The sequence below is a fragment of the Triturus cristatus genome, chromosome 12 (assembly GCF_964204655.1).
Source record: "Triturus cristatus chromosome 12, aTriCri1.1, whole genome shotgun sequence".
NCBI lineage: Eukaryota > Metazoa > Chordata > Amphibia > Caudata > Salamandridae > Triturus > Triturus cristatus.
The window spans coordinates 274,307,124-274,319,665 of NC_140595.1; the positions used below are offsets into that span (position 1 = coordinate 274,307,124).

Consider the following 12,542-nt stretch of genomic DNA (forward strand, 5'->3'; position numbering starts at 1 on the left):
ATTTCAGGAAAGGGACTTATTAGGTAGTGTTGTGCAGAGGAGACGGTAGAGCTAGCCCTAGAATTCAAAGAGGCAGCTCCCGTAAAGCCACTTTTCGAAAATCAATGAGAGGGTAGCATAAGGCTATGATACCACAGAGGGTAAGCATCATGCTGCCACTGGAATAAGAGTGAGATGGCAATGTGATGCTACCCATGGTGGAACTGTAAATCTACTCCTGGAGTAACAGGAAGAGGGAAATGTCTATCTATCAATAGGATAGCAGGGAGGAGGGAGAGGATTTGTACATCTGAATTTAGAATGTATGGAACAGGGTAATGTAAAGCATTCTTAATATTTTATGGAGGTGGAAAAGGATATGTTCATCCACACTTAGAATGTCTTAAAGAAGACAGTACAAATGTATACCTATGGTGTTAGGGGGAAAGGGAATAAACTTTTCAGTGTAAGTGTAAAGTTGCCCATAGCGTTTCAAGTAGGGGCTCTGTAATGCTATCCATTGGACATCAGCAAGACAGTAGTTTTAACTGCCGAGTAGGAGATGAAACATAGCTATCTTTATGATACAACGGAATTAAATAAGAAAGCTATCTAGAGAATGACAGAGGAAAGTGCAAAGTGATCCATAAAATACCAGGGAGGGAAAAGCTTTTACAGTACATTATGAAAGGAAGCATTACAGTACATTTTAGAAAGAAATATAAATCACATTGTAAAAATAAGGAATTCCCAGGATACCAACGGAGAAAATGCATGATATATATACATAGATACATACGGTAGGTAGTTATAGGTAGGACCTAGGGCCACATGAACGAAGTTTTGACATGTACCAAACCCTATTTTGCCCTTCTGTAACCTATCACCAAATCACAATTGGGTGAGCGATTTGGTATTAGGAAGAGGCATGTTAAGGGCTATGTATGAATGTTTTGAGACCGAATTAGGGTCACAAAAAAGTCACTTTTTACCACCAATTTGCATTTGGTGGTAACCCATTCTCAAATGGCAATTTGTGAATGTATGCAAAAACTTTTAAGAGCAGGATGTGGTCCCACGGACCTCTGCATACTCTTAAAAAAATGAAACAAACGTTTCATTTTTATTTATGAAACGCATCGCATTTTCCCTTAAGAAAAACAAATTGGGCTGCATTAAAAAAAAATAATAATACAAAGTTGCTTTATTTAAAAGCAAACTTAGACATGGTGGTCTCCTGTCCCCAGCAGGCCACCATCTCTCTGTTTTTAGCGATTCCCAATGGGTCGAAAATTGCGAACTACCTCATGAATATTAATGAGGTAGGTCAATTGCGACTCCACTGGGAATCACAAACTGTGTGAAACATACTGTTGTGCATAGATATTTGCGATTTCCTAATTGTAAATTGCAAAAATTCGCTATTAGGAACTCGCAAACAGAAATCTATGTATACGTGGCCCCTAGATTCCATAGGAATAGCGTTTTTTGTTTAGGTAATAACTTTGGCGGTTTGTGTGTGTGTGTATAATATATATATATATATTGTGTTTTGATATATATATATATATATATATATATATATATATATATATATATATAGGTTAAGGAAGAGCTACCTATTATTAAATAATTTATAGTTCACATCTAATCCAGTAAGGTATCTCGAGAGGTAATGCTCGGCACGCCAATCACATTAGTGTGCAATGAAAAGTTCAACCATATACATTTGTTTCATTTATATACTCCAACGTTCTTTTCCCCGGGTCCACAGCCTGAAATATGGAAACTATTGTTAAATGAATACTCCCCGTATCACTATGCACAGTGTCTCCGGGACGGCTGCTTAACATACAGAAAGATACAGGAAGAAATGCACGGAAAAACAGGGACTCACCCAGAGGGACCAGCATCACCCAGGCCACCATCAACATGTTGTCCACTCCGGCAGGCTGGGGCAGGATACAGTGTGCGTGTGTCGCAAGGAGACGTCCAATGCTCTTATGAAGGCCGAGGCAGCTGGTTGAAAAGTGCCATCGCCTCCGGCTGGCCGGCAGCTTCCTTCCGTAGCCGCTGTGTAGGAAATGCATGAGTTGAGTTCAGAGGATGTTGGGGCTGTGACTTAGGCTGACTTCATTGTAAACGATGCACGTGAGCCGCAGGTGACCACAGACCAAGCAAACCACATGAAGGCATGCATCCGAACTGAAAACAAAGGTCAAAGCAGTCCTTTGGAGTTGTGCATCTATCTAAGCAGAAAATCTACAGAGTGACATGTTCTTTAACACTCACAAAGCCTGGAGATGTGAAATTTGGCGCAAAATACGGGCCATTTTGCACTGGTGCTTGGTAGTTTTCTTTCTTATATATCTGTTTATGGCTTTTTTTATATAAGAACTGTGTAATATAATGCAACATAACGCAAGTGGCAAGCAACAAGAGAAGTGCAGCATCAACAACATACTGGCACATGCATCAACGTAGGCTTTTGCAATTCCTTAATTGCGATTATTAAGGAATCGCAATTAAGGAATTGAAAAAAGCCTATGCATGTAGGAATCGCTATAAAAATAGCGATTCCTACACATTCCTTAATTGCGACTCGCAAATTGCGAGTCGCAATTAAGGAATGCCGTCCCATTCATTCCTATGGGCCTCCATGCCCATAGGAATGAACTGGAGATTGCATGAGCAATTTGCGAGTACCAGTAGGTACTCGCAAATTGCTCATGCAATTTCAAGGGTGCAAGGGTATCAAAATGACACCCTATTGCACTCATGAAATTGATCTGTGCACATATGTTGCACACACACATGCCCTAAGGGCATGTGTGTGCGCAACATTAAACTTTGAAAAATGCACAAAAGTGCATTTTTCAAAGTTTTTGCAAATTACCATGAAGTTCAACTTCATGGTAATTTGCTCCCCCTATTAGCGATATCGCTAATTTTTTAACTTTAATGCATTGCATTTAAGGAATCTCAATTTGAGATTCCTTAAATGCAATCGCTATTTAAGTAATCACAATTTAGAGATTACTTAAATTGCGATTTTTGCATTTGGGATGATGCATCCCAAATGCAAAAATACCGGTCGCAAAGGGGCAGATTCTGAGAATCTTCCCGTTTGCGACCGGTTTTTGCTTTGATGCATGTGCCTGTCTGTCCTTTAAACACTCAGATCGACAGGCAAGACAGCCTACCACGTGCTGTGAGTAATACTAAACATCATTCATTTATGAATTAGTATCCCTCGGAAGCCATGGGTCCCAAGAAATACAATATTTATCCATACAACCGCTCCACTTATAAATTACCTTTTCCGGGGCTACACAGTATGCTGTGCCTCATGTCCAGTCTCCCAGAAGTGGAGGTGAATCTCTCTGCCAATAGCATGCATTGTCTCTTTTTGCTACCAGAAAACTGATACGCGCTAGAGTCCTCTGCGACTTAGAGGCCACCCATAATTCCTAGCAAAGCCACCTTTGGATCCAGGGTAGACAGATACTTCATTACCACTGCACGGGACTCAAGTACTGTCTGCCGATATGGCAGGATCATGGGACACTCCCAAATTTAATTTAAAAAAAAAAAGAGCCTATTGAGTCTGTGCAGCGGATGTAAGCCTCCAAGCTCTATCCACCTTCCAGAGGCTGTCTGGGCTATAATAGATCTTATGAAAATAATTGAACTAAATCATCCTAAAGTTGTAAGAGATAACCAGCATACGAGCAGCCATTTTGGTCTCCCTCCAATCGTCATTATCCATTTCTCCCAGAACCCATCCCCAGGCTTCTCCCACCTCCTCGAAGGATCTGGGGTGTTAAGAAAGAGGGATCTACAGATTCTAGAAATCCCCTACTACCCCATGATTCCATAATTAACTTGGGTTCGAGCAGACTGAAGTATGGGTCATCAAAAAGATTATCTTTATACACAACTGGCACATGGCGCAACTGCGGGTATTGGAACAATTTTGATCTATTATATTCAATCTCTTTGGTTAGATGTTCAAAGATTTAGTATAGTGTCAGTTAACTGTACATATTTGGACTTATCCCACTTTTCTATCAGACCTGAAGCTGTCGTACTTTAATATTCGGGACCGCGTAGGGGACAGGGCCCTACACCTGTCTATCTTGGTATTAGCGAACCGCAAATGGTAAATGCGGCATGTACGAGTGCTTTATATACCGTTCTAGCTATGAATGCACTGTGTACACGTTATTCTGCTCCACTACGCGGGTTCCATTTTGGAAGCAGTGGCCATCTTGTCATTGCCCTCACATAGGCTATAATGGAGTAAATACGGGCCTCACAGTATATGGGCTTTCCCTCTGACTTCTCTGTGACCTGGGCAGCTGGCTCTGCTGCCCTGGGTCAAACCGGTCTCACGAGCTCCCCTTCCTCCGTCCACCTGTGATTAGCATCAGGGCTTGACCTGTCATAAAACCCTTTCATTCTACACAATCCCCCGGCTAATCTCTTCCACACCTGCTTGTTCCTGCTTTATGACTTGTTTCCCAAAACAGGAGATGCTCATGTTTATTGGGGGGTCTCTTTACATCAAACGTGGGATCTGAATCTTACTGTGTAAATCATTGTGGGCTGGCCGAACTGGAATGTGGGATGGTCATCATGACTCTGCCTTTTCTTTGTAATGTACACTTGTATATTGCCGTATCATAAAACCTGGGAATGTATGCTTGAGGCAAGGAAAAGCGTATTTAAGATGAAGTCCGTTCCTATGATTTTCAGCAGTCTCCTGAGAACATACACGCTGTTGTACTTCTAGGATACCTGTCATTGGTCTGCAGCCAATAAACGATTCTTTGACTTCACCCAGAAGACTCTGTGTTTCTGTAGGTCCGGAACAGGGTGAAACCCAGAAGTCATAGGGTGTGTGCCCCTGCAGCGCTGGGTCTAAAATACCCAGTACTTCAGTTTGGCGCCCAACTCGGGACGATTTCAGCGGTACCAGTCCAAGCCAGAGGTTCGTGAGGAGCTTCGTGTGGAAATTCCGGAGGAAGGCCGCCACTTCATCGACCCCTGCATGTCGACGTGGTCCGAAAGTCTTTTCTGCGAGGTTCTCCGCGTCCCGACGGCTACGAAGGACTGCTGCCCTGATTAATCGACCTGTTTTGGACCCTTGACGAGTTTGAGAGAGCGAAACAATCGAGAGAGTCTTCTGGTGACGCCATCGATCAGCAATATTCAGTTAAGTATAAGTGGAGCGTCTCCCATTTGTTTTGGTATCCTTCGGGATCATTTTGAATTAGTCATTTGGAGTTTGCAAACGCCAAAACCAGAGGACTCGTGTATTCACGAGGCTATCGTATTCGATAATCCTTTGACGTTTGGATCTAGACTAGTGAGCGAAGATGCCTGGTTCTGGACTATTTGGTAGATTATTCTGTTTGGGTTGTGGAAAAGATTTCCAGCTAGAGGAATCATGTCCGGTTCCTCCGGTTGGAACTCCAATTTATGAGCTCTATGTGAAACATGGCGTAGGCCCCATTGCATATAACGAAGTGTGGATCCACTACACCAGGAAAGATGGTGTTTTAAAATGGCCCCAAAATGGTAGTTTTGATACCGATATTTTAGATAATCTGGAAATTAAATTGTTTAAGAAGAAAGCCCGGCCGGCGATGTTTGACTCTTTCCGCTTATGGCGAAAGGAAGCCAAACAGAAGGAAATTAAGTTAGCGAAAAAGAATAAAAGAGAGAGAGGTATGTCAGTAATGCAAGCAGCTGTACAATTTAAAGACAATGAAGAGGAGCAAATGAATGAGCAATTGCACAGGCAGCGTAAGTTAGGGATTGACAAATGTTACCCAGCTTTGCCACACTCTAAGCAGGATGAGTCAGAAGAAAAGGAGAAAGATCCCTTGATGTCACATTTGTTGAGTTCGCCACCCCCATATGTTCAAAATGCCACGGCACCTCCCCAGCTTGTGAATATGCCACCTCCAGTGAATATACTGCAAGCCTTGCCGCAACCGCCAGCTGCTTTGCAGCCGGCTCTTATCCATGTAGCGCAGCCCTCTCAAGGGCCGCCAGTTGTGTTTCCGACTGCCCCCGCACTTCCTGCGACTTTGCCTAATCCAGTAACTGCCTCCCCTAACACTCTTCCTCCCATCACTCCAGTACCTGTCTCTACATCCTCTTTTCTTCCCTCTGTTTTTCCCCCTGTTCTTGCCTCAGCTTCTCCTTCAGCGCGACAGCGCTTAGCTAATGTGGTTACTACATTAATGTCTCCTCTCTTTGGGTCGTCTGGTGCAACTCCTGGTGTACAGCGTAAGCAGTTGCGCAGCCAATTGCCTAACCCCGATGAGAAAAAGGTAATAGATCACATGGCGCGTAGATGGATCGTTTTTCCTTCACTTTATGATGTGGAATCAGTTGTCAATACTTTCCATCAATGGGATGCCCCTAAACAGAGATATGTGTTCGAGAAAATGTGCGAAATTCTCTGTGAAGAATTGGAGGATAGTGGTAAAAATCCGAACCCGCAGGAATTGTGTAGAGTGAGGTTCGATTTTGGAACTGGTATAATTGTGGACCGCGAAGTAGATAAAGCAGTTGCGGTTGTATTGTCACTTAGGAATGACGATTGCCAACAGTCATTGTTTGAACAAGAGGTCCTTGTGGGGAAAAAGGCAAAAGCGCGACAATACCCCATGAGAGAAGTTCCCCCGGTATGGAAGGAAGCGGTTGCAGCTGTCGGTGGTAACCCCGCTGTGGCAGCGCATTTCCAGCGTGTTTGGGTGCATGTTCCATGGAAGCGCTCTGAAGTATTAGCGCTTAAGCAGTCCTTACCTGATCCCCGTAAGAACCCAGCAGGTTATTATAAAGAGTTGTCACAGACGGCAGGGTCATGCATTATGAATCTGGCCGACATAGACATGTTGTTTGGCAATGTTGTTCCACAGCCTCTATGGGGATCAATTCGTAATGTAGATCACAATGCAGAACTAGGGGATACATGGGCCAACATTGTTGCTGCTGATGCTAGACAAACTGGTGGTGCGAAACCAGAACCTTTAGTAGCTGAACTGCCTGGTAGAATCATCACGTATATGAAGACAATAATGCCTGCGATGCGCGTAAATTGGGACAAGTTATCTGCATGCAAGCAGAAGAAAGATGAGACAGTGTCAGACTTCTTTACTAGGTTTGAAGAAACGTTTATTGACCACAGTGGGCAAGATATGAGTACTGAGGGTGGCCAACGGCTGTTTGTGGATAAGTTTGTGCAGAATCTACTTCCTGACCTGTGTAAAAAGTTAAAAGATTCAGAGAGTTCCTGGGCTGTTTCTTCTTCAGCGCAAATACTGGCTACTGCACAGTATTATGAAAATAGAGATAAGGACGAGAAAGATAGAACAGAAAAGAAAACGAAGGAATTAAAGACAAAGGTCCTTTTACAGCAGGCTTACCCGCCACGTGGAGGTCAGAATAATTATAGACAACCCCAAGGCATCTATCACCAACCTCAACAGTTTCAGAACAACCAGCAAATGAATGGGTATTATCAACCACGTGTCCCTGTAGGTCCCAACCAATGTTCATACTGCAAAGAGGAAGGTCATTTTAAATATAGTTGCCCTAAATTAATGCAGCGGAACGGTAATATGTATGGCGCAAGAGGTAGGGGTGGTCAGCAAGCTCCTAGAGGCAGAGGGCGTGGAAATGCTCCCCAGAACGCGCGTCCTCTGCCGCCTCAAAGTGCCATCAATAGCTTTGATCAGCAAGTTAACGCGATTAGTAATACGGCCCAGTATTATAATAATGATTATTATGCAGAGGACGGTGATGCAGAGAATAATGATTACTAGGACAGCCATAGACAGAGAGAGGGAGTTGTTTCAGTGCCAGTGGATCAGAGTGGACCGTATGTTGAGGTGACGACAGCAAATGTAACGGAGCCTTTTCTGCTAGACACTGGTGCTGCAAAGAGTTCAATCATGCATTCAAAACTCCCTGGCGCACCTTTGTCTGGCGATATAAATGTTTCAGTAGGTTTTTCTGGCGCCCCGGTTAGGAACCCGATTTCCAGTCCCATGTCACTTTCTGTTGGACCTTGCGAGCTGAAAGCACCCCTGATCCTGACAACAGGTTGTGGTGAGAATTTACTGGGATTAGATTTGTTGAAAAGATTACACGCTACACTGTATTGTTCTCCTTCAGGAGTACAACTCACATTAGGCAAGAAAGTGATTTCCCCAATGTATTTGTCTAAAAATACGATGCCACCTGAATTGTCATCCCTTCCGGATGCCCTTTGGGCTACTGGTCCCAATGATGTGGGCCTCTTGGAGATACCGCCATATGTGGTGACTCTAAAGGCTAATGTCAGACTGCCACGTATTCCCCAGTACAAGATCTCTAATGAAGGGCAGAAAGCATTGTTAGACATTGTCAGCGACTTGATTCATAAGGGTGTGATTGAAGAGACAAGAGGCAACGTTTGCAATAGTCCGATCTTACCTGTCTTAAAACGAACGGACCCTTCACAGCCACCTGTTTACAGATTTGTGATTGATCTTAGAGAGGTTAATAAAATTGTTGTGCCACAGTTTCCGGTTGTCCCCGATATAACTGCCTTGTTAACGATGATTCCAGCCTCTGCTGCATGGTTTTCGGTGATCGATTTAAAGAATGCTTTCTTTAGTATCCCAATTGCAGAAGAGAGTAGAGATATTTTTGGGTTTAGTCTGGGAGGCCGAAGCTTTCGCTTCAAACGCGCTCCCCAGGGCTACTGTGAGAGTCCATCCATATACAGTCAAGCTTTGAAAGCACAGCTTGATGCACTTGTTTTACCTAGTGGCGCTATCCTGATTCAGTACGTGGACGATTTACTAATTGCCGCGGATACTGAAAAGATCTGTAAAGAAGCCACATTGTCACTGTTGCGCCATTTATCCGCTTTCCATCACAAAGTGTCTCTCTCTAAGCTGCAATATTGTCGACAAGAAGTGACCTACTTAGGTCATCTCTTATCGAAGGAGGGAAGGAAACTGACCCCAGAAAGAATTCAAGCTATTGCACAGTTGAGTGTGCCAAAAACACAGAGAGAAGTGCGTGCTTTCTTGGGCATCACTTCATACTGTAGGCATTGGATCCCTAGTTTTTCTTTATTGGCAAAACCTTTGTTAGCCTTAACATGCAAAGACACACCGAGTCCTATCCCATGGTCTGAAGAGTGCCAGAAAAGTTTTGTGGAATTGCGTAATGCATTATGTTCAGCACCTGTGTTGGGTACCCCCGACTACAGTAAGCCTTTTACATTGTATGTTCACGAGAAAGATGGATGTGCGTTGTCAGTGCTAACACAGCCTTTTGGTGACAGACCGCGCCCATGCGCATATTTTTCATCTACCTTGGACCCTGTAGCGAGGGCATTGCCAAGCTGTCTGAGAGCGACAGCTGCTGCAGCGATGTCTATCCGACAATCTGCTGGTTTGGTAATGGACAATACATTGATTGTTATGGTTCCACATGCTGTAGACACATTATTAAATAGGACCAAGACACAACATTTGACTAGTGCGCGGCTATCGGGTTATGAACTTACACTGTTAGCTAATCACATACACATAAAAAGATGCAATACGCTGAATCCAGCTACATTGTTGCCAATTCCAGCAGACTCAGATGAGATTGAGCAACATGACTGTCTGTTCAGAACAGAAGAAGAGACGAAAGGGAGAGTAGATCTGAAAGATACTCCCCTGACTGAGTGTGATGGCACTTTATGGGTAGATGGGTCCTGTTTCAAGCTCCCTAATGGTGACACGACTGCTGCATATGCTATCACGACTCTACACACGGTTGTGGAAACTGCACGAGTGCCACATAATTCGGCCCAAGCAGCAGAATTAATCGCCCTCACGAGAGCATGTGTGTTGTCTGAAGGAATGAGAGTGAACATATACACAGATAGCCAGTACGCCTTTGGCGTGGCTCATAATTTTGGGCGTTTGTGGAAGGAGCGTGGGTTCCTGACGTCGCATGGAGCTAAAATTCAGAATGGCAAGTTGGTGAATGATCTCCTTGAGTCACTGACCCTACCGTTGCAAGTTGCGATCATGAAATGCAGTGCGCATAGGAAAGTCACAGATGATGTTGGACGTGGGAATGCGTTTGCTGATGAGACCGCGAGAGAAACAGCACAGAATGTGAAGACTAGAATGTATGTTGCAGGTCCCGCAAGATGGGTTAATGATGTGGGAATGTGTGAGAACACAATAGAGAGTGTGAAGTCGCTTCAAGCTGAAGCCACAGAGGAAGAGTTAAGCAAGTGGAGAGAAAGTATGGGTAAGTTGGATGAGAATGGTTGTTGGATTGATCTGACAGAACATAGGCGATGGTTGTTGCCTGATGCATACGTGCTTCCAGTGGTTACTATGGCACATGGAATGGCACATATCAGTACGAAAGGTATATGCAAGTTGTTGGCTCCAGTATGGCAGAATGCTGGGATTCCCAAGTGTGCAGAGAATGTGGTCAAGAATTGCATAGTATGTTTGAAGTACAACCCTGGTAGGGGAACCCCAACTCCGGCTGGTCACTTTGCACCCCCATCATGTCCATTTGAAGTTTTGCAGCTGGACTTTATTCACATGGAAAGATGCAACAACCTGAAATATGTACTGGTGGTTGTTTGTGCTTTCTCAAAATGGATTGAGGCTTATCCTCTGAAAGATAACACTGCCCTATCCACAGCCAAAGCCCTTGTGAAAGAGTTTTTCCCTAGGTTTGGGATGCCAAGAATGGTGTGGTGTGATAACGGAAGTGAGTTTGTGGGTAAAGTGATGAAGAATGTATGTGAAGGGCTAGGGATAAAGCAGAAGTTCCATGCTGCAAATCACCCCCAATCAGCTGGATTAGTAGAACGCTACAATGGAGCCTTAAAACTCAAGCTGGCCAAAATCCAGGCGAGCACCGGTCTTAAATGGCCTGACGCTCTACCTCTAGCACTCCTGTCCACCAGAATGACCATACACTCACGAGTGGGGCTTAGTCCCTATGAGGTCGTCTTTGGCCGCCCGGCTAATGTATGGGGCGTGCCAAGACCGGCGAAATTTAGCGAAATAGAGCATCCAGTACTGCTCGATTACCTGTATGATTTGACTGTTAAACTGCGTGTTTTGCACCAACAGGTACATGATACTCTTCCCCAAGCCTCTGAACCTCCTGGACACCCTATCAACCCTGGCTCGTGGGTCCTGGTCCGAAATTTCCAGCGCAAGAGCAACGACGAGCCTCGCTGGATCGGCCCTCATCTTGTTCTTCTCTCGACAAGATCAGCAGTGCGAGTGAAAGGGAAGAAGCACTGGATTCATGGTACCCACTGCAAAGTAGTCCCCTTGCCTCTGCCATATGACCAGTGGGTCAAGGAGGGTATCGCCGACTCAGAGACAGACATTGTACCTCGCTTTGTACCATTCAGTGACGCACGCCTAAAAGACACAGTTTCAGACCAAGAGAGTGACAATATTCTGCAGGAAGCTGTGCCACCATCAAGTCGACTGGACACCACTGAGCCTGAACTTTTGTTTCAAGACCAAACAGCACCTGGCCGTCTCCGCTATAATTTGAGACCTAGGCCCATGGACAAATAAAGATTTCCTCATTATTTCCCTTTTGACATTTTTTGCTCTCCCATCTGAAGGACTTTCTTGATTTTTGTTTTTCGAACCACCATCCGGGTTCTGCCGCAGGGTCGCGGTGCCAAGACTTTGGGGTACAGGCCGAAGACACTAGGTCGACGGTTCTGGTTGGTCTAGGGCGTTTCCCTGGACTGACAGGCGTACTCTTTAGCAGAAGAAACTCATCCACCGCGAGCGGCCCGAGTAGAGGATGGAGTTTTTTAAGATGGAGAGACCGATTGAGGAAATGAACTTTAACGCAAGGATGTGTAGAATTGTAAAAAGTAAATGTTTTGTCTTTTTGTGCTTTTTTACACTGTGTAGTATCATAATGTTTATTGTAGGATTTGTGTTTTTCTCCGCTCAAAAGCCCATTGCACCCACTCAACAGCCTATATCTCTTTCTACTGCCTCCTCTCACTCTTTTCACCCTTTGCCTGAGCACGAACAGACCAGACGATCAGAGTTCGTAAATAACTCGTTTATCCAGCTCTTGCACCAGCACCAACTAGTAATGAATACGACCAATTGCTGGGTGTGTGGGTTAATGCCACATACCATTAACAAAGGTATTCCCTACCTGGTGCTACCGTACAGTTACAATGGATCGTCATGGGCATTCCAAACCATGTTTCTCTATGCTCTAGATACATACTCCCCTCGCCAACCGCGTTCCATCAGACCCATCATCAATAATAAGGCTTTGATGAAAGGAGTTGCCGATATGAGTAGGGATATTAATGCATACTCCTCTATTCCCAAAGAAGAGTTGAGACCTTATGTAGGATGGAACGCGACGGAGTATAGTATTAGTCTGGGTGAAAGACAGCGAAAAATCTCATCTCCAATCTGGGTCGTACCCCACATGGGTCGGTTCTGCTTACAGGGTAATGGTCAGAATCCTAG

The 12,542-nt window shown here is 44.5% G+C and overlaps 1 protein-coding gene across 1 annotated transcript in view; it reads right to left on the reverse strand.

Moving 5' to 3' along the window:
• LOC146775841 (Fc receptor-like protein 3) overlaps window positions 1-2,036 on the reverse strand; it is a 726,410-nt gene extending 724,374 nt beyond the window's left edge. The window contains exon 1 of the mRNA XM_085640004.1: window positions 1,877-2,036. Coding sequence (XP_085496130.1) covers window positions 1,877-1,913 — 37 coding nt within the window. The 5' untranslated portion in view covers window positions 1,914-2,036. The remainder of the gene's footprint in view (window positions 1-1,876) is intronic.
• Window positions 2,037-12,542: the final 10,506 nt, after the last annotated feature.